Source organism: Papaver somniferum, chromosome 4, assembly GCF_003573695.1.
Source record: "Papaver somniferum cultivar HN1 chromosome 4, ASM357369v1, whole genome shotgun sequence".
Taxonomy (NCBI): Eukaryota; Viridiplantae; Streptophyta; class Magnoliopsida; order Ranunculales; family Papaveraceae; genus Papaver; species Papaver somniferum.
The window spans coordinates 9571968-9599759 of record NC_039361.1 but is presented as its reverse complement, the minus strand read 5'-3'; the positions used below and the strand labels follow the sequence as shown (position 1 = coordinate 9599759).

The 27792-nt window shown below is 36.4% G+C and overlaps 3 protein-coding genes and 1 pseudogene across 5 annotated transcripts; 2 read left to right on the top strand and 2 right to left on the bottom strand.

Moving 5' to 3' along the window:
• Positions 1-1068: 1068 nt before the first annotated feature.
• Positions 1069-11952, bottom strand: LOC113271969 (annotated as a pseudogene).
• Positions 11953-16074: 4122 nt separating this feature from the next.
• LOC113273508 (short-chain dehydrogenase TIC 32, chloroplastic-like) lies at positions 16075-17984 on the top strand. The gene is made up of 8 exons (XM_026523203.1): positions 16075-16271; positions 16374-16605; positions 16717-16793; positions 16952-17099; positions 17181-17259; positions 17353-17434; positions 17518-17564; positions 17674-17984. The coding sequence occupies exons 1-8, from the start codon at positions 16160-16162 to the stop codon at positions 17836-17838; spliced, it is 942 nt and encodes a 313-aa protein (XP_026378988.1). The 5' UTR covers positions 16075-16159; the 3' UTR covers positions 17839-17984.
• A 1472-nt stretch (positions 17985-19456) lies between these two features.
• On the top strand, positions 19457-21419 carry LOC113273509 (short-chain dehydrogenase TIC 32, chloroplastic-like). Of its 3 annotated transcripts, XM_026523206.1 has the most exons (8): positions 19457-19619; positions 19718-19949; positions 20129-20205; positions 20423-20582; positions 20650-20728; positions 20833-20914; positions 21037-21086; positions 21163-21419. In XM_026523206.1, exons 1-8 carry the CDS (start codon positions 19517-19519, stop codon positions 21322-21324), a joined length of 945 nt encoding a protein of 314 aa, XP_026378991.1. In that variant the 5' UTR covers positions 19457-19516; the 3' UTR covers positions 21325-21419. The 3 variants fall into 3 exon arrangements, with proteins under 3 accessions (XP_026378991.1, XP_026378990.1, XP_026378989.1); XM_026523205.1 differs by lacking the exon at positions 21037-21086 and having other exon boundaries at positions 21163-21290; XM_026523204.1 differs by lacking the exons at positions 20833-20914; positions 21037-21086.
• Positions 21420-25656: 4237 nt separating this feature from the next.
• Positions 25657-26389, bottom strand: LOC113271968 (blue copper protein-like). The gene is made up of 2 exons (XM_026521890.1): positions 26299-26389; positions 25657-25907 (listed from the first exon to the last, which is right to left on the bottom strand). The coding sequence occupies exons 1-2, from the start codon at positions 26387-26389 to the stop codon at positions 25657-25659; spliced, it is 342 nt and encodes a 113-aa protein (XP_026377675.1).
• Positions 26390-27792: the final 1403 nt, after the last annotated feature.

Sequence of the window (27792 nt, the reverse complement as noted above, 5' to 3'; positions counted from 1 at the left end):
TTATACAACGGGATGGGAAGATTATTCAAAAGTTTTCCTAATGAAATGATGATCTTTTGATTAGACCAATGTTCATAATTTATTAACTCAAGATTGAGTTTGGATGAATAATCAGAATGGGAAGGAAGAGAAACTGAATAGCCTCTTGTGTCAAATTCTTTCTTCAATTTGGTGAATTCAATTTCCATCGATTTACCAGCTGGAGCCATTATAAGAATGGGAATGATGGATATATAGGTAAAAAAAAAAGTATCTTAATCAGATCGATGAAATCACAGTTAAAATGCAGAAGTGGAGGAAAAGAAAGAAGAAGGTAAAAATAAGAAAGAGGAAGATGAAAGAAGATATATAAGAAGAATTTACCCTCGTTTTTCGAGATTTTATCTCATTAATGCGAAGAATGAATTGATAGAAATAGACGGTTATAAGGACGTGTCAGATAATGAGTGGATAAGAAGACACACGTAAGTTAGGAAAGCTCAAATTCTGGAAATGTGTCGGCAAAGCAGAATATGAAAAGTTGAGCATGTGCAATATTATTAGGTGGAGATTTCACATATCGCTCACTTTATAAAGAGAACGAAATGAGAAGAGGCAAAATGTAGGAGTGAAGTATCGCACATTCATTATGTATGCGAAGTAAAGGTTATCTAATCTAAGCGAAGACCATCGCATATACTAAAATTAGGATGACGTATTTAATGATGTCAGCATAGTCACGAGTAAAGTGTGATGATCTGTGCGAAAGTGTAGAGTGTGCGAAGTTGAGCGAATGTACATGAGCGATTGTAACACATAGTGATTACGAAAATAGGGGATCTATTAGCTGTCATCCACTATGTATTACCCTATATAAGGGGAAGGAAACTGTGTATTGGGAGAGATCTCTAAGATGAGTGTTAAACAAGAAACTAGGAGAGAGAAAGTTTATTTGGAGAGCAAATAAAGTCTTTGTAATATTTTGTGTTCAATATTAAGATCTTGATGAATAAACAAATGATTTTCACCATAATTACTTAGAGAGAATCACATAATATTGAATGGATGTGGTTGTAGGATTTCCTGCAACTATACACAAAGAGACCAGAATTTTTGAACCGTAGGCACGTCAGGACAAAATCCTAAACCTTCCCACTTTAACGAAGCAAAATTCGACTTTCTAAACATGAACCACGTCTAAGCAAGTATACCGCAGACCTAAGGAAAAAGGAAAAAAAGAAAACTCAGTTACCATTACTACTTCTTTCAACTTCATATTTACTGTAAAATGTAAGAGTTCTTACTCGACAACCAAGCTGACTTCCATATCTTCCATCTCTCCTGGCGTCAGAATGGATGTCCAGGTAGTACTCAAGTTGCTTAAACAATGTAGTACGTTTGGATAATAATGATTCTAGTGATTTTGGGGAAATATTTTCTTCATCTATAATAGATTGCAGACACCAGGTTACATGCATATACATGTTCAGAAGCAGAAAACATACGACCTGGAAATACGTGAACATCAATTGTAAACAGATTTCACATAAAAAGCAAGGAATTAACCTAAAGAATTTCATACGGCAAATTGCCAAATTCATATGTGCACCTCGTCATCCATATTTCTGTTTCCTTCAAGAATCCTGACAAAATCTTCACATAAGGTTTCAATGGGTACAAACTTCACTAATTGGAGTTCATATAGCCGTTTCAAATTAACGAGAAAATAGTAGTCATCATCACCTCCCTGAATCTCGAAACATGTCAGATTTGAGATTTCATTCTTGTTGGATAACACTGAAGGGTTTAGACATGACATTGATATACCTCTACTTGTTTCATTGCAGATTGAATCTTTGTTATGAGTTCATCCTCTAGCTCCTTTAATTTAGTGTGTGCACAATCTTGCAGGTCTCCTTGACTCTCAGTGGAACAAAAGCTCATAGCCTTTACACAGGACCTCAAAGGTTCTTTTTCACCATGTTTGAAAAATGCTTCTTTAATGAACCTGAGAACTTTTTCAAAATTCTATGCCAGCAAGCAAAATAAGAAGACAGCATGTCACCGGAAATCCTAAATTAGAAACATTATTCAGATGAGCAAGAAATGATGGAGTCTATGACCCTATCTGTTCTTGCCTCTTAAGAGAATACAGCTCGAGATTCATATTCAGAATTATCTCTACCAGCGGTGACACTTTGTCCTTGTCAGCCATGAATTTAAGCAACAGTTTTGGGTAATTATTCATCATTGCTAAAGTTATGCCCTCTCTATTATTTTCCAGTGCTTCCTAGAGAATAAATATTCTAAGCTTCTTATACATATGTAACAAACCCCAAGAAAATTTCAACACTGAACTTACACACAACTTAAGCTATAAGAGCTAGTTGGGAAAAGTAGAAAAGATAAAGTTGAAATCAAGCCTGACTGAAGAGTGTGCCGGGGTGTTGATTACCTTTTGAGCTTTGTTATAGTACTGCTTTCGATTATCAGTAGCAGGTACTATCCTTTCTCCAACAGCTTTCTTAGCCGATTAATGAAGCAGTCGAACCAAGTTTGTGGCATCAACATCAGTAAACTCATTCCCAGGTTTCTCGTCTAAAAGCAGAGACACAAATACAGGTGTAAGTTAAATTAGTTTTTTTTCTGTGCAAATGCTATTGAAGTCAGAATTCCTCTGGTATCATTTGGTCCTTCTGTTGTACAACATGGATATGAGATCTCAACTTAGCAGTGGTAAGATTGCTACTTCACAGTATAACAAATAGAAAGAAAGAAACTGATATAAGTATAACGTAATACTTTCATAGCCTTCATATAATCCCAGACATCATCAATAACATAAGTGATTAGAATTGGATCTGTCGAAAACTCTCTCAGTATTTGGAGTAATCTTCCTAGATGAACATCGGAGGAGCCGTTCTCATCTCCTGGGAAAAAAATTCAGGCTGTTAGTACCAATAGTTGCTCAATCATACATATGCACATGATGGTGCAAGATATATTCAGTTCGTAATACCTTTCAAGGTACTAAATTTCTGAACAATTTTTTTTTTGACAAGAAAAGGGTAAATTTCAATAAAACAATAGACGTCACCAAAGTAGTGACATCAAAAGAGGCAGAATACGAAGCAAAACAGCTAACTCTGCCAACAACAGCTTCCCAGTTACAAATGAGGGTACTAAGAGAAAAACCATCAAACAAGTTGGTAGAAGAAGCCCAATTAAACATATTGCATTTAACAGAAATGATTAGTTGATCCCAGTTTCTTCTTCTCCCGCCATACAATCTCCCATTTCTCTCATTCCAAATTGTCCACCAGATAGCAAACGGAAGCATATCCCAGACCTTCCTAAACATAACATTACTGTTCTTATTAGGTCATTCCCAAAGGGTAGCTCTAACAGAATCAGCAAAAACCCAATTGATCCCAAAGCTAGTGAAAAAGTAGTTCCACAGCCTAGCAGTCTCTTTGCAGTGTAAGAACAGATGCATATTAGTTTCTTTCTCTATGTTGCAGAATAAGCAGTTGTTGTTATTAGTTCTACCAACATTTTGTAGAAAATCAAGAGTGGGAGCACCATTGAAACACAAAGTCCATACCAAAAAAGAAACCTTTAGGGGGACTTTGCTATTCCATAACTGCTTATAAGGGAAAGAAAGAAGACCATTCACATCTAAGGAAGTATAACAATTAGCAACAGAGAACTCACCTCTTGTAGCATCCCAAGATCTCTCATCATCCATATCTGCTTCACCCAAAATGGAAATAGGATCACCAAGAAGCTGTAACAACCACCTAACAACATCCCCGAACTCTTGCTCTTTCAAGTTTCTTGGAAAACCGAAATCCCAGGCAGTTGAAGGTGAAATCATCTCCTTAATTGTAGCATCTTTTTTTCTTGAGAGCTTAAAAAGCCTTTTGAAAGAAGCTTGAAGAGGTTGATCACCAATCCATTTATCCTTCCAAAACATTACCTTATTACCACTCTGAATATGGAACTTAGAATTCTGAAGAATATGATCTTTAGATTTTAGGATCCCCGACCATAAGCTATGGCCAACAGACTTATTAGAAGAGTTAGGTAAAAAAGCTTCAAAATTACCTCCAAATTTTTGATGCGCTATCTTCCTCTACAATGCCTTCTTCTCTTTCCCGTATCTCCATATCCACTTGCAATGCAGTGACTTATTGACAAGTTTCAGCTTTTTAATCCCAATACCTCCTCTCTTCTTCGACAAAGTTGCTTTTGTCCAAGCAACCCAACTTCTCTTCTCCATATCCACTTGCAGTGCAGTGAGTTAGGTAGAAGCTGATGTCTACAATTCATCATTAACAAAACCAGTAAACACCATGCACGAAATCACTCAAAGATTTAAAAAAAAAAAAAAATGATACAGCGGTCATAAGCAATCATATACCTTAATAATTGTTTCAGAAGGCCTATGGCACATACAGAGACAGAAACATCAATGTCATCAGCAAGTTCGATCATTCGGTTTGAAAATAATTCGGTGAAAATCCCAAGTGGTGGGATATTATCATCAACCTCATAGAGATTTTGCAAAGCAAGAATAGAACATTTTGGAACACCAGCATTCTGTAAATGCAGCAAGAAGAATTAAGTCACTCAGGCTGGTAAAACAGTGGAAGAAAAAGATTAGTTCTGTTAGATGATCAATATACTTTGTCGCTTAATGCCCGTCCGAGGTACTTGAAGTAATAATCTTGCAAGAACAATGAGGGATACGACAGAACCCAAACACCAAGAGATTGTGTGGATAACATCCGGATATTTGGATCAACGTCTCGGTTACGATGCATAAGTAACCCTTAACAGAAAATTTTGATTGGTTAAGCAAAGTTTATTAAAATGGAAAACAGATTATTATGAAGAAAATAGCTAACTGAATCTTACCGTTTAAATAACTTGCGCATCATATTCTCAATCACATTAATCTTTTCCTGGGTCATTTCCAACCTTTTGCCCAGTGAATTCACACGTGGACCCTCTTTTCTTTTCTTGATTTCAGTTGTGAACTGTCTCTGTGTAGTATCACGCTGAGACCCCAATATTTTTCCAACAGTAATGAAGGATGTGACAAGTTGATGGCCAATCACTGAAGCAACTTGGCGGTAAACTCTTGGAGGAGAGCTATGGAAGGTGCAGAAAAAAATAGTCTTAGGGAAAGCACCAAACATGAAAAGCAAACATCATACCACAATAAGAAAAAACATGAAAAGCAACAACCTACCATGACAATGCGGTAACATAGTCCATACACTTTTCAAACAAAACCTCATCCAACAAAGGACCATTTTGGCACTCAATGACCAGATTGTCCCACAAAGATAAAAGGTTCTATTTGAAGTTTTTGAACTCCTTCCTTTTAGAGCTGAGATAATCTTCTACTTCTCCCTGGGATTCAAACATGAAACAATCCTAAATTAAAGCTAGAAAGTGAGGATGCATAAGATAAAGATTGTGGTAGGTATGAGCTTACACTTGAAGGTAATGTATATGAAACAAACAAATAAAAAAAATGATGAAATATACAAAATGTTTCAGGAGTATAGGTAAATACTTTCTTGGCAGCAAGCTCCACCAGACTGACCACCACATTATCCACATCTGTCTGATTAGTGTAGCACAGATAAGGGTAACAGGGATAGGTTTAAGTTTCGTCAGAAACTTAATTAAATCTGATTCAAGGATCAAGATTTAAGAGATAAAAGTTTATAATCAAGTCAAATTGATATTAATAATATTGATAATAAGGTGTGTCTTGTAAACAAGAGTTCCAGCCTTTATATAGACTTACATGAACTGATTAAAGGAAAGAGTTTGACGAAAACTAGAAAAGGAAATACTTGCGAAGCAAACTAACTTAAACTGACGTAATGGATCAACAGTCATAGTTGATCCAAAAGCATGAGGTCAACTGTTACAGTGGATACAGAAAAAAAAAAAAAAAAGGATCAACAATCATTGTTGATACAGAGAAAGATGTACTACATCAGTCCCCCCTTCTTGAAAGAAACTCGCCCTCGAGTTAAAGTATAGAAAGAACTTCATTCTCTCCATGGAATTTGAATATTTCTTGCACATTGAAGATATTAGAGATGTTCCAAGTCGATGGAAGATCAATAACATAAGCATTGTCACTGATTTTCTTCAAAATCTTGAATGGTCCATATTTCTTCATCTTGGTCTTGTTATAAGTACCAGTAGGAAATCTTTCTTTTCTGAGATGAATCATAATCAATTCTCCTTCACCAAAAGTTTTAAGTCTTCTATGCTGATTGGCATCATCCTTGTACTTGTTGTTAGAATCTGCAAGCTTTGACTGTACCTCTTGATGTATGAGTGAAGTTTTCTCAACAAAGTTATTTTCCTTAGCATTTGATTTACGCAGCTTGGGAAGTACCACCAAATCTAAAATATTATTAGGAACCTTAGAATAAACAATCTGAAAAGGTGTCTTACCAGTAGATCGATTAACTGAAGTGTATAAGAAAATTCCATATGTGGAAGGAGATTATCCCATTGCTTCTCTTTTCCTCCAATAACCTTGGCTCTAATCAGATTTCCTAAAGATCGATTGACCACTTCAGTTTGTCCATCTGTTTGAGGGTGAGCAGTTGTACTCTATTGAAGTTTAGTACCCAAACGCATCCATAAAGACTTCCAAAAGTAGCTCAAAAATTTAGTGTCTCGATCAGAAGTAATTGTTTTGGGAATTCCATGCAAACGTACTACTTCTTTGAAAAATAAATAAGCAACATTGGATGCATCAGTTGTTTTCTTGCATGCTATGAAGTGGGCCATCTTTGAGTAACGATCAAAAACTACCATAATAGAATCATTCCCCCTCACAGTACGTGGTAAACCAAGAGCGAAATCCATGCTAATATCCACCCAAGGAGCTTCAGGAATTGGTAGAGGAGTATACAAGCCAGTGTTTTGAATATTACCTTTAGACTGTTGACAAACCATGCATTTTTGTACGTACTTTTGAATATCTTGGATGAGATATTCAACCAAAGCTATTGTTTTATCACGTCCAAAATGTCCACCAAGGCCACTGCCATGTAATTCTTGGATGAGATGAAGACGTAGGGAACATTGTGGAATACATAAACGATTTCCTTTAAAGAGAAACCCTTCTTGAATGAGAAAATCATCAACACTTCCTGTTGAAGAACCACACTTGTCCCAAAGTTGCTTAAATTATTTTTCTTCACTATATAAATCTTTTAAGAAATCAAAGGCTAAACTCTCATGTTTAAGAGTAACCAGAAGATGAGCTCTCATACTCAAAGCATCATCAACTTGATTAAGTTTCCCACTTTGATGTTTAATGGAAAAAGTATATTGGTTAATAGTAGATAACCATCTATCATGCATCCTATTGACCTTTGCTGAAGTTTTCAAAAACTTGAGAGCTTGATTATCAGTATTGGCAACAAATTCAATGTGAATAAGATAAGGATGCCAATTCTTAAGAGCTTGAACAAGAGCAATTAATTCCAACTCATAAGTAGACCACTTCTTCCTTGTATCTGAATTCTTTTCACTATAGTATGCAACTGGATATCCTTCCTGAGATAACACAACACCAATGCCAACAACAAAAGCATCACAATGAATCTGAAAAGGTTTATCAAAATTTGGCATGGAAAGAACAGGTGCACTGCACAATTTTTCCTTAAGAAGATTAAAGCTCTTATCTGCTTCTTCAGTCCACTCAAAAGTATCACACTTCAAACAATCTGTCAAACCAGCTGCAATGGTACTAAAGTTTCTCACAAATCTTCTATAGAAAGAAGCTAACCCATGAAAACTTCTTACTTCACGAATAGATGTTGGAGTAGGCCAATCCACAATCAGCTTAAATTTAGAATCATCCACAGAAATACCAGTATCCGACACAACATATCCCAAGAAAGTGACCTTGTCTGTAAAGAAAGTGCACTTCTTTAGATTCACATACAAAACATTGTCCTGCGGTGCCTGAAAGACTTGAGATAAATGTGAAATATGCTCTTCTTCATTGTTGCTAAAATTCAGTATGTCATCAAAATATACAATGACAAACTTTCCAAGAAAAGGTTGCAGAACTTGATTCATGAGGCGCATAAAAGTACTAGGAGCATTAGATAATCCAAAAGGCATGACTAACCACTCATATAAACCTTCTTTTGTTTTAAAAGCTGTTTTCCATTCATCACCTTCTCGAATACGTATTTGATGATACCCACTACGTAAATCAAGCATTGTAAACACTTTAGCACCCGAAAGCATATCTATCATGTCATCAATTCTTGGTATGGGAAATCTATATGGTATAGTAACTCTGTTTAATGCTCTACAGTCTATACACATACGATGTTCACCATCCATTTTGTCTACTAAAAAGGCTGGACTAGCACAAGGACTTTTGCTAAGTCTTACCAAACCTTTTTGTAACAAATCATCAACCTGACCTTGTAAAATCTCATGTTCTTTAGGACTTAACCTATAATGAGTTTGATTAGGAATAGAAGTTCCAGGTATAAAGTCTATCTGATGTTGTAGATCTCTTAATGGAGGCAAAACATTGGGTAATTCAGTAGGAAATAAGTCATTGAAAGAAGATAATAAAGGTTGTACCTTGTCTGGAATTTCCACCATCGGTTTATCAGCTTCATGAGAAATCAAAGAATGATTTGGTTGTAAAGAATGAACAATGATAGCAACTAGTGCATTTGTCTTCTTATCTGATGGTTCCTTGACTGAATTAGAAGATTGTAAAGGACATAGAACTTTAGTAAACCCTTCATGAACAAAGGTATAAGTATTCTCATAGCAGTTATGAACATCACGAATATCATACTGCCATGGTCTTCCCAATAATAAACTTGCTGCAGTCATGTTAATAACATCACACAAAACATAATCTGAATACCCAGGGAAAGAAAACTTCACCAAACATTGATGATTAATTTGCTGAATGGAAGAGCTGTTTATCCATCCAACTGAATACGGTTTTGGATGAAGAGTAACAGGTAAACCAAGTTTCTCAACTAACTTTGCAGAAACATAGTTTTCTGTACTTCCACTGTCAATGATCATAGTGCAAAGCTTCTCTTCAATGAAACAATGAGATCTGAAAATATTATGTCTCTGAGTAGGGAATGGTTCAGTGATTAAAACTGGTCGAATCATCCCAAGGAAATCTGCATCATAAGTCTCATGTTCTTGAAGATAAAATAATTCATCATCTCCTAATGCTTCTTCTTCTTGTGTTTCGTCTGAAGTTTCATTAATGTAAGCATGGAATTTGTGACAATCACTAGAAGTATGGCCAGTTTGGTTGCACTTGTTACATTTATCTCCTCAAAATTTTGAATAAGGGTTAGAGGGTTTAGATAATGGTGGAAAATCTTGTTGAAACTGATTACCTTTAGTATTGCGAACAAAATTTCGTTGTGGAGGAGGCTGAGGTGGCTTAGCAGATGAGATATGCATTGTAGGAGCAGGTTCTGAAGGAACAGAAGTAGGTTGTTGTTGCTGATATGGTTGGTTTGCACTTCTGTCATGTGGATCAACAAAGACAGTTGATCCCTGTGAGGATGGATCAACAACGACTGTTGATCCCTTTTCAGCTTGGTAACCATAAGAATAATTATATGGTCTGGCAGTTTTAGAAAAGTGTTGATAACGAGCTTGACGTGGAGTTGCTTGTCTAGAGGTACTGAGTACACGCCTTTCAACTCTAATAGCTTGTTGGATGGCTTCAACCATTGTAAACACGGACTGCGTCAGTCCCTGTTGAATTAAATTATTCAAACCAGCTATAAAACGTGCAACTAATTGCTCTTCAGTTTCATTCAATTGGTTACGAGCAACTAAAACATAGAACTCAGCAACGTATTCTTCAACTAATCTGGCCCCTTGTCGACAGTTCTGAAGCTTAATAAAAAGTTGTTGCATATAATCTCTAGGTAAGAATTTATCTCTTAATAATTGTCTCATTATTTTCCATGTACGTATAGGAGGTTTATGAGCATTGCGTCGATCTTCACAGAGTTTTTCCCACCAAGATGCAGCTCCACCTTTTAATTTATAAGCTACCAGTTTAACTTGAGAAGATTCAGGAACTTCCATAAAAGTGAAAAAGGAATCGGAATCGACTTCATAAAACTAATCCAGCAAGTCTTCAATATGTAAACCACCATGAAAACTAGGTATATCAGCCTTCAACTTATATTCTGGTAAAGTTCCATAAGGATTCATACCAGATTTTAATCGTTTTTCATCAACCCATTGTTGCTCTTTGAGTTCTTCAGCTTTGTCATCTTCATCATAGTTGAGGGGTATGGTAATCTTTTTTTTGTTAACATAACCTTCCAAGGGTTCCTTGTGGTAAAGGGTATGGGAAATATTCTCACGAATATTATCATTCTGAGTAAAAGAAGGTTTCTCTTTTTTGATTTCAATCTTCTTCTTTTTCGCCAGAGCTTTGGTCCCCTTCTGTATCATCGGTTAATTTAGGCATCACCAAGTCACCAAAACCAGCATGTTTCCATAATTTGTCTAAACAATCTCCATGCATAGCAAGTGCAGATTTTAGAGAATTTGTAGCTGAATCAAGCTTGGTAGCAAACTTGGTTTCTAAGGAACTAAAAGACGTTTCAATTTTGTTGCCGAGCTTGGTTTCAAGTGCTGCGCTGAGCTTGGTTTCAAGTGCTGTGACAATGGCATCAATTTCAGTTGGTGTTAACTTGTCTCCCATTGTAACGAAAGGTAGGTGGGTGAAAATTTAGGGTTTTGAGTTGTTGCGGAAGCTGTGGAAAGGATCTGTTTCTAGATAAAAATATAAAAACTCCGTCACTGATACCAACTAGTGTAGCACAGATAAGGGTAACAGGGATAGGTTCAAGTTTCGTCAGAAACTTAATTAAATCTGATTCGAGGATCAAGATTTAAGAGATAAAAGTTTATAATCAAATCAAATTGATAATAAGATGTGTCTTGTAAACAAGAGTTCCATCCTTTATATAGACTTACATGAACTGAATAAAGGAAAGAGTTTGACGAAAACTAGAAAAGGAAATACTTGCGAAGCAAACTAACTTAAACTGACGTAATGGATCAACAGTCATAGTTGATCCAAAAGCATGAGGTCAACTATTACAGTTGATACAGAAAAAAAAAAGGATCGACAATCATTGTTGATACAGAGAAAGATGTACTACATTACATCACTGATCCAAGTCTTCCTCTGTGAGACGATATTTAACTCCACAAACCTGTTCATCAACAAATTTGTTAATAAGACCTATGTGCAAGCAAGAGAAGGCAAACGTCTGTGAAACAAGCCAGTATTCTGAAATTAATTAACATTATGCATCTCATCAAACATATATTCGTTCAGGTCGTGACACAGCGTCTTAAACTATTTTCAATCTTCTATAAAAGTCACTCTATAATATCACATCAAGCTAGTGGAGATATTACCTCGAAAAGCATCATAAACAACTCTACGATAGCAGATTTAGGGTTCTTTTCATATTGCTCGACTCAGTTCTTGATCACATGGGGAATTTGCTTCCCATTACCTTTGACGGTATCTATCAAACTCAGATCAACATTTCTAAGATTCCCCGGAGCCTTATGAATACGCTTCCTTTTGTTACTAGGTCTAATTTTTTCATTTGAACCAATATCATCGGACCCAACTAGAGTATCTTCTTCTTCCATTGGTGTTGGACCACTACTATTATTTTCATCTTGCTTTTCTTCATTTGAAACATCGTCAGATTTAACTGAAACTTTAGATTTCTTCTTTCTGCTCTAAAATTAAACCAAACACAATATAATCAAAGTTAAACTCAAAGAAAAAAGTACCAGAGAGACAGAGAGAGATCCGAGGCTAACCGTCCGTAGAGATGAAGTGTCTGTACTAGTTTTCGCGATCTCCGCCATGAAGCAAAAGCTTGCCCTAGAAGTTCTCAGAGAGAGAGAGGAAGAAAAAAATGAAACTCCCGCCAATTTAGTTTTTCTTCTTCTATTTTTGGGTATTACTAGATTTTTGCCCGTGCTACGTACCCGGCATTTTTTTCCTCTTTTAGTTTGGTATGCACCGGGTTTCGTCTCGCCCCGATACATTCTTGACTTGGTGTGTGGCACTTTAGCTATGCATTTTTAATTTGGTGTGTGCAGGGCCAATGCATTAACCGACTCCACCTGCACCTACCTAGTTCCTCTTTTGAAAATTAAAATTCTACCGGATATGATTTTATTTACTCATTTCATATACATGAAATACTGTGCAAGGAGGCTACACTTGTTTTGTTTATGTAATCTAATTTGTCCATGTTAATTTTATTGATAGGATTGCATGTCTGAAATCTCTGTATAGCATCATAACAATTATCATCTGGGGATAATTGCCTCATATAGCACTTTGTATAGGAGGTACCTCAGGCAGAAGATACCCACAGATCCCATTATATTAAGATTGTCGGAAAAGATAGTAGTAAAGAGAAAATTTTAATGCTTATCGTGGTGATGGTAATGACGTTGTTATAACAGAGAGGTAAACTTGCCGGTTTAGCAAAAACATATGGCGCTCGGACAGAAAAAATAAGGATTACTTGCCGGTTTGGTTTTAGACGTCCGGTCCGATTTTAAAAATTAAAAGTTGAGGATCTGCATCTTTTTTAAGTGTGAACTCTTCTCTTCTTTTTCTAAAGTTACTGTTCTCTTCTTCTAGGTTAGGATCTGCATCTTGGGAGACAGAACGTCCTTTTGCCTTGCAGGTATAGACACACAATTGGCAAAAGAAATATGCGCACCTTTAGTAAGTAATCTGCGAGATCCTTATTCTATGGATCCTAAAGCTTCAGAACATTCACCCCCGTCCATAAGAAAGAGCCTAGCACAGATGCCACCACTATTTGTTCTTAAAGTTGATGGAGTACAACCAACTTTAGTCTTTGCACATGTTATTATGTCTGGGTAATATGCCAGTATATACTGAATCGATGTCTCTTCTTAACAATAGATCCAGATGCTGGAATGAGAATGGAGTTTGGCACCACTGGATTGCCCATCAGTTCCATGTCACTATTGTCTACACATGTTTACGGCTAACCGTTGTTAATTTATCAACATCGGAACTTTTGATTGACATTAGCTTCAGAATTTTGCATATCTTGATTGTTTAATGCCTCTTGTCGCCGAAGCTTCGGTCAGATGCTCAAAAAGGTACTTGTTAGCTGAACACCTCATTTGTCATGCCATTACTTTTGTCTCTGATACCTGCACTGCATAAGAACACAACAGAAAGTCAAATTTTAGTACGCCACTGTAGTCTAATGAGATATCATGGGAAAATTCAATCCAGGAGGTGGCAATATTACCTTTTTGTTTCAGGTTTTGGGTCCTGGAATGCAATTGATCGGTGGTGGTAGGGAAAGTGAAACCGCCGAATAATCATTATGTGTAATCCACATCCATGAGAATGAGCAGTAATCAATGGCCGAATGAGCAGGGCGGAAACCTAACATTCTCTGAAATGTATTGCATATCGACATGAGTAATTCAATTATATTGCAGTAAGGAAAATAGTTGATCATTGGAATAAGAATACAGTAAAGAGAACATATGCAAAGCCATTATGTCTTTTGATTTTTTCTTTTGCTTACAAACTAATTTTCCCTTCTCTTGTCTGTTTCTATGAATCAGTAATCTTTTCTCATGGATTATATTGTTGTGTTTAAACCTAATAGTTCGTAATGCGACATAGAAAAGTTTTGATAGAAAAAGATTCAGCCTCAAACTCCTAGCCATCCTAGTTGTTTCTTTTCGAATCTCTTTGAGTTTTTGTTGATCAATAATGAAAGCTTAGAGTAAAAAAAAATCCAAGTCAACCAAGCTCACACCAAAAGTAATCGAATGACGACTTCCACATTTGCTAACAGAGATAAATGATCTGTCATTCTAACTTGCTTAGATTACGCAACATGCAAAATACAGTTGTTTGCTCATGTTTTTCCAGCTGTGCTTGGGTTAGTATTCATATGTCTAATCAAGAATACTTAGAAAATCAATAAATATTAGGCATGCAAACACTAACTTCGTTTTGTTTGAATTAGTTTCCCCTCTAGCAGAAATCTCATGAGGAAGTTCACGACGGAGAAATTAGTGGAGATGCTGAACAACCACGGAAAGAGAAATTCTTATGTGAATGGATTTTCTTCATAGTGTCTTATCCGAGTGGAGCAAAGAAGTTCGCAATGGAGAATTTAGGGGAGATGTTTACAAAACAAAAAAAAGGACGACAAAACAAATCTGCCAAAGTTTGCAGTTCTAGAATGTACACCAACAGACCAACTTATATTGTGTACAGCACATTCGATATCAATTAACATGGTATTTTTCTCCCAACCACATGGACTATTACAACCAAAGAAGTGAGATTCTGAGAACTTAGTTCCTGCCACTTGGTCCTATGATGCCATATCATACAAATATTACATGCCACTGCTAGTGATGCCATATCAAAAACAATATCTACTGCATAGTGCATATATCGAGAGATACCAATTTTCAATAGCTAAGAATTAAAAAAAAAAGTGATAATAAGTAGAAATTGAACAGTTTTGTTGATCTAGAGAAGATGAGAAACACAGTAACAATGTTCAATGGCGCTGAAATTTGTTGTTGATCCCAGTGTTAGACATGGTTTCTAGATGTTAGAGGGTTGCCCTGTCTAAAAAACCTCGAAGCATAGTTTTGATCCCAGTATTTGACATCATTGTTTGTCTCCGGATCAGTCGAGAACTAAAATTGGAGAGGATGGTGAGAAGATCTTTCCGCGATTGTTCTCTGAATTCGAAACAAAACACGATTAAGAAAACAAAATTCAAGAGAAATTCGGTATCAATTTTTAGAATTATTTCAGTTTGGGGAATTATGATATGATTTACGTGAGAGAAGTGAGCTTCAGAGGCGCATCATCCAAATTTGCGACAGTCAGATTAAAAAATATTCGAGAGAGAACTATAGTATGATGGAGCGGTGATTAAAAAAAAAAGTCGAAAGTGAATATAAGTAATAGTTGAGTCTCGTATTTGAAGAAAGTATTCTCGGTAAAACACCCATGATTTATGCAACACCGTAATTGAATAATTTTATGTTTATAAATTGCATATATAAACAAAATATGAATCACACGATTCCTTTCTAGTTCGATTTCCATACGAACACCATTGCTAAGAAAGGTATTTAACACCATTAAGTATACCAATTTCCTTTTAACACGATTTCTCTAATTAAGTGGATTTCCTTTATTATTTTGTAACTCGATTTCCTTATTGAATGGATTTCCTTAATTAAATGGGAATTAAAGAGTTTTACGTTTCTTTTTCTTTAACGATTTTAATGTGAGTGTCGTTCACCGTTGACGGTGTTAGCAATGTACAATTAATTTTTGGTGTAAACACGGTGTAACAAAATTATTTAAGCTCAAATTCTAACATAAGTATTGTCCACCTATTTTTTTTGTCTCCACAGTTACTAACGAAAGTTAAGTATTTGATGTATCCAATTTTAAACCAATCATTACAACCAATAGAGTTATGCCAAGTGGCTTCACGATAACTTCTGCATTAGAAAAGAGCTATTTCAGCCAATATGAATCGACGGTTTCATCACCGTTTAACGTGAGAGCTTTATTTGTCAAGGCCTTTTAAGGTGGGAGATTGAGAATGTGAGACTTCCGGGATGAATTTGGGTTTGGGCTTTTGAGACACCTGCACTGTGGGCCTCGTATTTTAAGTGCCCTATCCATGATAAAATTGTCCCATCCATCGTTCTCAAAATGGTAGTCATTTTCGCATCAAAATCAGCTTTTGCTATGTTGTGTGTTGAAATATGCACACCTTGGCTGTTTAATAGTTTTTAATAGTAAACAGGTAACAGAATTTCAGTTATTCATCCCTTTATGATGTTGATCATGCAAGCAGAACTCCCTTAATATCAGCAATATATATATCAGCTTCTGCGATGTCCCTTCTTCTAGGAACACGACAATTAGTATTTTTTTTTTTTTTTAGTAATGTTTTGATGTTTGTGTGATTGAGTTCTCTTCAAATTTATTCCAGGGAGCAGAAAAAAGAGAGGATCAATGTGGCGGTTGTTTAGTATATTCAAGGGTCCATCTGGTTACTCAGCTTCCAACACAGCTGAGGAAGTAACACATGGAATCGACGCCACTGGACTAACTGCTGTTATCACTGGTAAAACTTGAAAAGAAGTTATTTATATTGATTTTAATCATTTGTGTCGTTTTGTCGCTTGAATATTGGATGTACGTGTAAATTATTTATATTGATTTACAGGTGCATCAAGTGGAATTGGTACTGAGACTGCACGTGTTCTTGCATTGCGTGGAGTTCATGTAGTCATGGCAGTCAGGAATATGACAGCAGGTAGAGCTGTCAAAGATGCAATAGTTAAAGAAAATCCTAATGCTAAAGTTGATGTCATGAAGTTAGATCTTAGCTCCATTGCTGCGGTGAGAAAATTTGCGGCAGAATTCAAGTCCAGGGATCTTCCCCTCAATATTCTTATGTAAGAAAACAAAAGCATAATATACCCATTTTTCTGCGTTAAGAAATGGTGACTATTTTGATTGGTCCGAAAAACTACTCATACGAGATACTATCATTTTCATTATTGCAGAAACAATGCAGGAGTTGCAATCTCCTTTACGCTTTCCGAAGACAAAATAGAGCTAACTTTTGCAACGAATCATCTCGGTATTTGCCACGATTTGTAATGATTCTCATATATTATGCTATCACTTTCACCCAAAATATACATTTAATTAATCCAATTGAACTTAATAAGAAAAATAAAATAACTGTACGCGCTTTGAATTATTGTTTCATCTTTAATATGGGATTTTGGTTCGCAGGTCATTTTTTATTAACGGAGCTTCTACTAGAGACCATGAAGATTACCGCACGTAAAAGTAACATAGAAGGAAGAGTTGTCAATGTTTCATCTGCGTTACACTGGTTAGCGGGCAAAATTTGTTTCGATAAAATCAATGAGGACAGAGGGTAATAAAATTTCCTTTTGTCGACGTTTTAGCTTCACTCAAACTTCAGATACTTAAGCTTTATGTTTTCTCCAATTTACAGGTCCTATGTCTTCCAGTTATACGCACAATCCAAACTCGCAAATATATTGCATGCTAATGAGCTTTCAAGACGCCTCAAGGTACGTATGCGTATGACCCATTCAGAGAGAGGAAGAGAAAGAGAATTAACCTGCAATACTGGATTGAGCATTAGTGCTTTGTTCAATGAGCAGGAAGAAGGGGTGCCAATAACGGCAAATTCACTTCATCCAGGAGTTATTACGACCGGTATATATCAGCATTGCTATTTAAGGGGTAAGATAATCGCTTTCGTTTGTGTTATTCTTGCTCAATTATTCTGCATATTAACTTGATGTGCGCCTTTTGGTTTAGTGCAGTTGTATTTAATTCATTTCTTGGGAAGTTTTTCAAAAATGTTCAACAGGTGATGAAAATACATATATTGGATTGTTTGTTTTTGAGATCGAAACAAAACAATTCTTCTTGATTCATTTGCTAATATTGTTTGCTGGGTTGAGCTTCATCTTATACAGGGGGCATCAACAACATGCTACATCGCGTTACATCCGAATCTCAAAGGCATAACCGGAAAATATTTTGTGGACAACAACTTCTCAAAACAGAGCCCAAATGCTAAAGATACAGAAGCAGCCAAGAAATTATGGGACTTCGGCATGAATTTGGTCCGTAATAAATGATAATGCATGATGGTGATAATGTAATAAGCCCCTAGGGGTGTGTACTTTGTTATAACATCCATAATATGCTTTCGACGTCCATTTTCCAAATGAATTTTATCACTTTAGTTGAAACCTTATAATTATCATCGGTTTAAGCTTTTTAAACTCCCATAAAAACCAGAGGTAACTGTTAGTTTTTTTCTTATGACATGAGGTATATATTATTATGTAGAAATCAAACTGAAAATCCTTATAGGTGCCAATGTACTAAGAATTTTAATACTTGCCGGCTCTGTAACTACCGAAAATCCGATGGCTACACCCGATGAGATGATAATAAAAAAAAGCCTAACTCATGAGGATCAACTTTGACATTAATGAGAATATACACCACTTGACACTATGATCTTTCTCAAACACTTTGTATTAGATTCATGAAGTTCTTACAATGAATACAATGTTATTGAACAACTAATAATGGAAGAAACAAATCTTGGGATGAACTCTAATGTCTTTTCTCTTATGGGTGTTCTTGCTTCTTTTTCTTGACTGAATTCTCTATTTTGCAACCTACCTCTCTCTTAATTATTTGAATCCTTACATAGGTAAATATATCAGTAGAGGACAACAGATGATCACATGTAAAATATTTATGTTGATCTTGTATCAGTTTGTCCCATTCGCCAGGTACTGGGAAGATGTCACTGTTTTCTTGCCTTGCTACTTCGTGTATGGCTTGATGAGTGTCTCCTTGTATTAATCGCGGGGATCCTCTTCGTAAGTCTTTTTTATCATCGCAGGATTACTCTTCGCGGAATTTCCTTCTTCTTCGTGCTAATGGTTGTCTTAGTTGAGGCGAGGTTGTGGATTAGCTCTGTGCGATTCGCCCCTACAGGCTCACAGTTTCCGGATTATGCTACAAAATTCCGAAGAGACAATAATAGAGGATAGACTCTAGCTGTTAAGCATTCATTGCAAGAATTTGGAGGAAAGACTTTCTTTAACAGTAGTAATAATTATGAAGCTGAGGGGGTCTCTCCAGCTGCTTCTACCCGTGTAGGTTCTCGTGGATTAGTCTAGTTAAGTCTGAACACAAAAGCTAGTGCAAAACAGTATTACTCCCTCCGTCCCAGTTTATTTGAAGGTTTAGAGTCTATTTTAGTCTCAAAAAACTACCGAAATAGACCAAGATCTACATGTTTTTCTCAAGTTTTTCCTTATTATTCCTTGATGTGAAATCACACACAAGGAACAAAAACTTAAGAGTTATAAATATTTTTCTTAATATGTATGTGTGAAAATACCTAAATCTTCGATTAAACTGGAAATAATAATAATAATAACGAGGCTGGTAACGGGAAGTCAACATAATTTCATATTATCAAGGCATTGCAGGGGGCTATATATTAATTAGTTGTATTCAAATCGCAAGATAAAATCCAGTGCTCAACAAAATGTACGAAGCTGCCCAAATGCTGCGGTAATAATATCCACACTCTTTTTGTTTAGTAGTTTTTTTGTTATAAGGAGATCATTGTATTTTAATGTATCATGCAAACAGTGCTCCTTTCAACTGCAATCCTTTCCCGTGTATATACCGCAGCTTCATCGAGAGCCTAATGCGGGGGCACGATTTAATAGCTTTAGGACCCAACAAGACGGAGGAGTTTGGTTTCACCTAGTACCGGTTAAAAAAATGTGGTTGTTTGGAAGAGGTTCATCTGGATTTTCATTTTCAAACACAGCCGAGGAAGTAACTAATGGAATCGACGCTACCGGTCTTACTGCTATCATCCCTGGTAAAACTTTGAAGTTAAACAGACCTCCATTATGTGCTACATAGTTCAGTTAGAAAATTTGTATTTACTCGTCTCTTAGTTTGAATTTTTCTTTACAGGTGCAGCAAGTGGTATGGGTGCCGAGGCTGCACGTGTGCTTGCGTTGCGTGGAGCTCATGTTATCATTGCTGACAGAAATGTGACAGCAGGTAGAGCTGTCAAAGAAGACATAATAAAAGAAAGCCATAACGCTAAGGTTGATGTTATGGAATTAGACCTCAGCTCCAAGGCATCAGTGAGAAAATTTGCAGACGAATTCAAGTCGTCCGGTCTCTCACTCAACATTCTTATGTAAGAATACGTGAAGAATATGAGCAACTCTAGTTAGTCATATTTTCCATCACTACTTGCAATTTCTCTCATTTCGCGAAGCGGCTTGGATTAAACATCTAGCTAGCTATTGGTGTATTATCAATTTAGGTACCCTGGTTATCCGATGCTTAAATGTTTTATCAACTCTGTTGTTGCAGTAACAATGCTGGAATAGCGACCAATTTCAAACTTTCCCAAGACAATATAGAGTTGGTATTTGCAACCAATCATTTAGGTATTGTCAGCACCATTATTTGCAATGATGATTTGCTTATATCAGCCTCCGATTTTTGCGGAAATGCTTGTTCATGGAAACTGATTGCTCTAATGGGTTAAAATCATGGTTTTTGGAATACTTATCGATTCAAATCGACAGCAATCCTACTGGACGCTTGAGCAAAAAGGATTACACTTCGGATTAGTAATGTAAAGTGTTAATCTTGTTTTCGCAGGTCATTTTCTATTGACGAATCTTTTATTGGATACCATGAAAAATACGGCGCGAAAAAGTAATATAGAAGGAAGAATTATAAATGTTGCATCTGGATTACACTGGCTGTCGTCATATGGTGAAGGGATTCGCTTCGATAACATCAATGAACAAATAACAAGGTAATATGAATATTTTGCATACTAACATTTTATACTAGCACGTCTTATTTAGCGTTTCTCTTTACAGGCGACATATTTTGTGGTCATACGCACAATCTAAACTCGCAAATATATTGCATGCAAATGAGCTCGCTAGACGCCTCAAGGTACTTATCATGTGTTGATTCCGTTCACTGAAAATAACGCATCATTCTGAACGGCTAGAACTATTGGTGGTTAATTTCTTCAAAGAAAATTGTTTGAGAAACAGGAAAGTGAGGTTCACATTACGGCAAATTCACTTCACCCGGGAACCATTGTCACCCCAATTTATCAGCATACACCTAACACCGGTAAAGCCAAAGACATAACTTTCTCCCACAAACTTTGATTTGCTTTTCAATTCTTCGGCGTAATGTTGAGTTGGCACAAATCATTTCATTTAAGGTTTTTTCGCTGTTTTGAATAAATGCAGGAAAATTCTTATCAATTATTGGGAGATTTTTTACAAAAAATGTTCAGCACGTTGGATTATCCTTTCACCTCTCCGGAGACTTAATTGTAAGTACTGTTTTCTCAGGGTTATTATGTTTTTTTGCAGGGGGCATCAACAACATGTTATGTCGCGTTACATCCGGATGTCAAAGGCATTAGTGGACAATACTTTGTGGACAACAATATCTCAACATCACACTCCAAAGCTCGAGATATGGTACTAGCCAAAAAACTATGGGATTTCAGTTTGGAAATGACCCAAAACTGAAGATTAATTGTAATTGATGCATGATGGCAATAAACATCCGAATAGCTGTAACCTTATCTTTGATGAGGTTTTTAACAGTTATATATAAATTATCATACCCAATCCTCAAAATTGAGTTTGAAGTTATAAATTATTGGTTTTCCTAAAAGGTAAAAGAGAAGCAATGGAGTTCTTTACAGCACAGACTTGCATTAGGTTTTATCATTATTCAATATTCATGCCCATAATTAAGATAAACATGTTGTTTAGAGAATCTGAAATGGTTTAAAAGGAAACAAACGAATGAGTAGGATATAAACGGATGCCTTAAAAGAAGAAAAGGTAGAGCACTCGCATCTTAATACTTCATAAACTAAACAAATGAATCAGTCCGATAATTCCATGTGTTCCGCACTTAATTTAACTTATATTTGTCACCAACTTTTTGATTATTATAGGATTATAAGTGAGATTAAGTGCGATCGATTTACTACTCAAACAAATTCTTTTAAATATCCACCGTAGGAGAAGTACTAATGTACTATATAAGCAATTTATCGACTTCTTTGTCAGATCATATAGCAAATTCTCTCCTCCTATCTCTGCAAATCTCTCTTATCTTGCTGGAATCTGAAATGGGAAATATTGGGCAAGCTTTATAGATGTCACTGTCTTCTAATTGTGAATCTGTCATTGTACTATTAGCCTTGGATGGTTTTGCACGAATTCTTGGTTCGGTTGTGTTTTGTTTCTTTGTAGACATGGTGGTCTGCCTGGGCCTAAAATATATATATATATATGCAAGCATAATTGAATTGAATGATTTGCCAGGTCTGCTTTTAAAGTGAGCCTGGGCCTGTTAGTTTAGTCGGTGGAAAAGAGTTTTGGTTTGCTTAAACTCTATGTTGACTAAATTTGTGCCTAAAGTTTAGTTACTTCTAAACCAAGTTAGAAAACCTTATTCCTAAAGTAATGATTTCTTAAGGGTCAAGTTTGTTTCTCTATATACAGGACTAGAATTGTAGGTTTGTATATAATCCAACCCAGAAAAGTGGTAATCCTTGTGCTTAGTATTTTGGTATCTTTGTTAGGAAGGATCGTGTGCTACCGTGAAGGCCAATATAGGTGCGAGAGAAAAACTTGTAGAGAGAGGATTTTGGTGTTCTAGTGTTTAGGGTTTGGGGCTTTGACTTAAACCAAGTTTCTAGTGTTTCCATGTTTCTCTTCTGTTATTAGCAGCTGTGAAGAAGGTGTAGAAGAGAAGACATGAGGCTGGTTCGAGGAATGGTTAGAGAATTGGTTTCTATGGTTTCTTCAATGGTGTTCTCGGGTATGTCTTGTTAACTCTTTGGTTCTTATCTTAGTTGCGGAAAGAGCATGTAATGGTCTTTGATTTAATGGAAGTTTATCTGGTGGTGTTGGCCGTGGATGTAGCCTGTAAAGGTGAACCACGTATATCTTGTGTTGTGGTTGTGTGTTTCTTTATCTTCTGTCTCTTTCTTACAATTTCTCTCATGTTTGGTCATATCACCAATTGCTCTTTATGATCCTGATTTCCGCTGCGTTCGGGGTGCTAATTTTCCCAATAGAGCCCTGGCCCTGACCCTGGCCCTGTACGAGAATTAAAATGGGTGTAATTTTGTTTCCGACTACAATGAAAGTTACCATTGTTGTTTTTGCCCCCAACATAGCTTTGATTGATGGCTATCTATTAATAAGACTAACCAAGATCCTCCACTTCCTTGTGCGACATCTATGACATGTGAATTCAATAGCTAGTTTTTAATTTTATTATTACTACTGTTTTTGTGATCATGTAAATGAATTACTCAATGAAATCAAAGGATTATCATTATTGACTTTAACTGGGTGGTTGGGTGTTAGTGTTAGTGTCTAGTGATTTGCAATATCACCTTTGTCAAACACAATCCTCTCGGCTGAAACATAATCTAATTCTTTCGATGTTACTGATGCCCAACAACTAAGGGGCGAAGCTAAGCAGGGATAAAATTGGATCACCCTAGGATAAGTTCTATGGGCTAGATTTGGTTGTTAGATTAGATAAAAAGCATTGCAGATTACACAAAAAGCGTTGCCTATTTTTTTAGCACTATTTCTCTTTCCTAATATATTTCGCATTCCAACTAGTAGCAAGATAGTTTCGCTTAATGGTTCAGCGCAGATTGATTTATTTTTTGATCCAACGGCTGAGATGGTTGCGTTGTTCCATCAGCGTAGCCACAAGGGAATGGTTCAGCGCATCTAGATGCTAGATTAGAATTGCCATAAAACTTAAGGGGTTATTCTAGCTGACATGGAGTTTCAATCTAGATATTGCTATATTACTGCACCTACTATTTAGCTTCCAAAGGCAGTCATTTTGTATTTTCGTAACAACAAAAAAGATTAATTACCTCTTCTTAAATTGTTAGTGTATTACTTGTTTTTGCAACATAGTAAGAGCTTCTCCAATGACATGTGTGTGGAGATAAATGTCAAAATCCACCTAGGATGCACACCCATTTTCTCTAAAAACATTCTCCAACCAGGATGTCATAAATCAATGTATGCATGACTTTAGGTAGAAAATGTCAAGGGGAATGTCTGGTTTTCCACATTCCCTTTGACATTATCTGCCATCCTAGTCAGCTTTTTTTAATTAAAAATATATTTTATTTACTAAAATCAATTGCAATATAATGAATAACCAATTTTAGCTCTAATAAAATTTTAAAATTACTAAACATAAAATTTACATCTAATAAGAAAATGATCTCAAACAACACCATTGGAGATGAATTACTTTTTTCACCTAAATTTAAGGGAAAATAGAATAAAAATGTCTTGTCTGTGTTGCCACATAAGAAATACATACAACAACCATTGGAGAAGCTCTAATTCAGACTCTTGAACATACTTATCATGAAGACTCCGAGGAAAAAGGGAAAACTCTAATGCCAGGACAACTAATATGGGCCAAATTTGGGACAAGCAATCCAACCCATTGATCATTCCCCTCTCACCCCCAGTATCAATCCCAGTGCTAGAGTCATTCTCCTCTGCATCATTCAGATTGTGCCATGTATTGTCCCAAATTTAGATCAGGTCATGTTGTCCCGACTGCAGCAAGGTCCGAGAAAAAGTCTTGTTAGGAAATCTATATCTGACGCCAGTCAGTTGACTTAAGAAATATTTTAACCACATAACTTGTCTGAGGGTACGGTAATATAGGTAAGGTACATGTGCAGAGCTGTCGATATCAATAAACAAAGATGCACAGCTAAAAATTAAGAGACAAACATGCTAACGGTATGTTTGTAAGAAGATGTCCTACGATGCTATACTTTCGCTAATCCTTTCCACCATTAGATGGCACCATCCCGCCCCTTGACTTCATTAATTTTGATCCATGAAAAAACAAGAGATCCCATTATTATGGCTTTGACTAATACGTGTATGATTGGCAGGTGGTGGAAGGGAGAGGTTTAATCCACTTTTTATAATTTTGTTCAATTCAATCGAATTGGATCATAATTGATCGTCTATTTCCCAAATTGGTTTGATAATACTTCCTCCACCCTAGTTTAGATGTCTAAATTGGATTTTGCACAAGGATTAAGAAATGCAAAGAGAATAATTTTTTTTGTCATAATTACCCTAGGCTAGTTGTATTATAAAGGTACCTAGTTTTTATAGAGAGAAGTCTTAACTTAAGAGTAGAAAGGATATATAGAGAGGAGTATTTAAGATTGTGTATAGAAAATAGAACTACACAATTCTCCATATAATGACTTTGATTCCAACATAAAGGTAAACTAGGATAAAAAATGAAAAAATAAGAAATCTAGCAAGTAATTTAGGACAAAAAAAATCCCAAATTTAGACATCTAAATTAAATTAGGACGGAGAGAGTATTAAAGATTTGGGGACCCCAATTACATTAAACTCCATCAAATCATATGAATCCATAAAATTACCATCAGTTACTTCAGATTAAATTAAAAATCTACAAAGTATAGTGTAAACAAAATAGTGGTGTAAAATATCAACAATTGGGAACGGATATATTAGCTAAAACAAAATTAAACCTGGTTGAATTATCGGCTAGTAGTAAGCCTAAAAAATCAAAGAAACAAAACACAACCGAACCAAGAGATTCCAAAAGGCAATAGTTCTCTTAATAGTCCTAGCTAGATTCAAAGAAACAAAACACAACCGAACCAAGAAATTCACGCGGCATCATACAAGACTAGTACTACAATAGATAAGACGAAGACCATTAGCTAGCCAGGCCTGCCTTCATCCCTTCATCACTTCATGGATGTCAACTCTATTTAGATAGTGATTCTAGATCTACAAAAGAGCCGATGATGATGATGACGTATCATCAGAGTAAGAAGGTTCACCCGCGGTGATTTCTAGTCTCATTTCCAGAACACAGTGATCTTCATTTCCAGAAATGAAGTAATGTTTTCCTGGTGTCTCGAGCCATATTACGGTGTGGCCACTGCTGTCGGAGGAAATGAATTTGTCTGTTTCGCACTCTTCATATGAGGCTTCACTCACTTCATAAACTGAGTCCGATTGTGCAGAGTACTTAAACACTGTCAAGAGTACACAAGCACACCTGTATAAGTTAGTATATACTACTCCATTTTAGGTAGTAGAAGATATTAATGCCTATTTGCAAATTCATTCTGTTTTGGTATTTTTTTTCTTTTGCAAATTTTGATCGATAATTTTTTCCATTTTCCCAACTGGAATGGTGTTAGGACAACTGTCTGAATATGTGCACACGCTGTTTTACGTATGTGCACATGATGTGCACACTGTATTCTTGAGTATATTTGCATATATTCTGTCATTAACCTTAGGAGATTCTTTCCTATAATGTAGCCTGTAATCCTAATGTATATGAATAAAAAGAATTATTTTTGGTGTTTCTCATTATCGATTGAGAACCCATTCAAAGCTGTGCTCCAATTTGGTATCAGCCTCTCCTCGATCCAATGGCCACTTCTTCCACTTCTGACTCCATTTCCTTATCTACAACCGTTTCCCTCAACTCTTCTTTCAAAACGGCCATGACAGTCTTGCAGAATGCTATCACCATTAAGCTTGACTCTATGAATCTGCTGCTTTGGAAAGCACAGTTTGAACCCTATCTTCAGGGGTATGCTCTTGAACACTATTTTACGGGATCTCAAGCGTCTCCACCGGAAGTTCTAAACAATGCTCCTAACCCTGCCTATATCAGCTGGGTACGTGAAGATAAAATTCTTCTTGGATGGCTGTTCTCCTCTCTTTCACCAGCTATTCTTGCTAAAGTGCGTGTCTGCACCACATGTGCTGCTGCGTGGACAAAGATTGATGAACTTCTTGCCTCAAAATCTGAGGCCAATGTCTTAGCAATACGCCGTGAACTTCAGCACCTTCAAAAAGGGAATCGCTCTATGACTGATTATTTAGCCCATGCAAATCGTCTTGCTGACTCTCTTGCTGCAGCCGGACATCCTGTGTCTGATATGGAGCTTCGTCATATCCTCCTTGATGGGCTTGATTCCTCTTTTGAAACGATTTATGCATCTCTTCAAACTTCCATGGATCGTTTTACTGTTCAGACTTTTGAGACTCACCTTTTATCTTATGAACGTCGTGTTGAAAAACAGAATCAGTCCATCGTGTTACCTCAAGCAAACGCTGTGAAGTCGACTCCAAATCATGGAAAGGGCTCTTCTTCAGTTGCTGATGCTATCTGTCAGCTGTGTGGTAAGTCTGGTCATGTTGCTCAGACTGCTTCAAGCGTTTTGATAGAACCTACAAGCCTCCTCGAAAGCAACCATTCCTTAGAAACTCGCGACCTAATTCTCAAGGATCTACACCAGCAGCTTATGCTGCCACTCCTTCCAGCACATATACATATGACTGGCTTCCTGACAGTGGTGCATCACACCACATGACCAATGCTATATCCAATCTTCATGCTCCTACTGAGTATACTGGACCAGATCAGGTAAAGGTGGCTAGTGGTTCACATCTTGGTATTTCTCATACAGGTTCGGCTCTCTTGCCTACTCCAACTCGAAATTTTCGTCTCTCTAATACCTTATATGTTCCTCATCTTTCACACAATCTCTTATCTGTCTCTCAGTTCTGTCGGGACAATAAAGTTCTGTTTGAGTTTAATGACTCTTGTTGTCTTGTGAAGGACCTGCGAACGGGGAAGGTAGTTCTTCAGGGCACACTTAAGGATGGTCTATATACGCTGAGTCCTGTTTCCTCAGTTACTGCTCTAGTAGGGGAACGGACGACCCTACAGTGTTGGCATAATCGTTTAGGTCATCCCATGTTAAACTGTCAAGTCTGTTCTATCTCGCCATAAGCTTCCAGTATTAAATTCTCGTATTTCTTTTTGTCAATCTTGTCTAGAAAATAAGAGTCATAAACTCCCCTTTCATAGTACCACTGTTTACTCCAAACCTTTGGATT

What these genes read in the sequence shown, in the direction of transcription:
- LOC113273508 (XM_026523203.1), top strand. Translation starts at nt 16,160, where the DNA reads ATGTGGCGGTTGTTTAGTATATTCAAGGGTCCATCTGGTTACTCAGCT. An exon ending in AGCTTTCAAGACGCCTCAAG is followed by an intron (nt 17,260 to 17,352) that starts GTACGTATGCGT and finishes TTCAATGAGCAG; the next exon opens with GAAGAAGGGGTGCCAATAAC. An exon ending in TCAGCATTGCTATTTAAGGG is followed by an intron (nt 17,435 to 17,517) that starts GTAAGATAATCG and finishes GGTTTAGTGCAG; the next exon opens with TTGTATTTAATTCATTTCTT.
- LOC113271968 (XM_026521890.1), bottom strand. Translation starts at nt 26,389, where the DNA reads ATGGCCGTTTTGAAAGAAGAGTTGAGGGAAACGGTTGTAGATAAGGAA. An exon ending in GGCCATTGGATCGAGGAGAG is followed by an intron (nt 25,908 to 26,298) that starts GCTGATACCAAA and finishes TACTCTTGACAG; the next exon opens with TGTTTAAGTACTCTGCACAA.
- LOC113273509 (XM_026523206.1), top strand. Translation starts at nt 19,517, where the DNA reads ATGTGGTTGTTTGGAAGAGGTTCATCTGGATTTTCATTTTCAAACACA. An exon ending in ATTTGCAACCAATCATTTAG is followed by an intron (nt 20,206 to 20,422) that starts GTATTGTCAGCA and finishes TTGTTTTCGCAG; the next exon opens with GTCATTTTCTATTGACGAAT. An exon ending in TCAGCATACACCTAACACCG is followed by an intron (nt 20,915 to 21,036) that starts GTAAAGCCAAAG and finishes GAATAAATGCAG; the next exon opens with GAAAATTCTTATCAATTATT.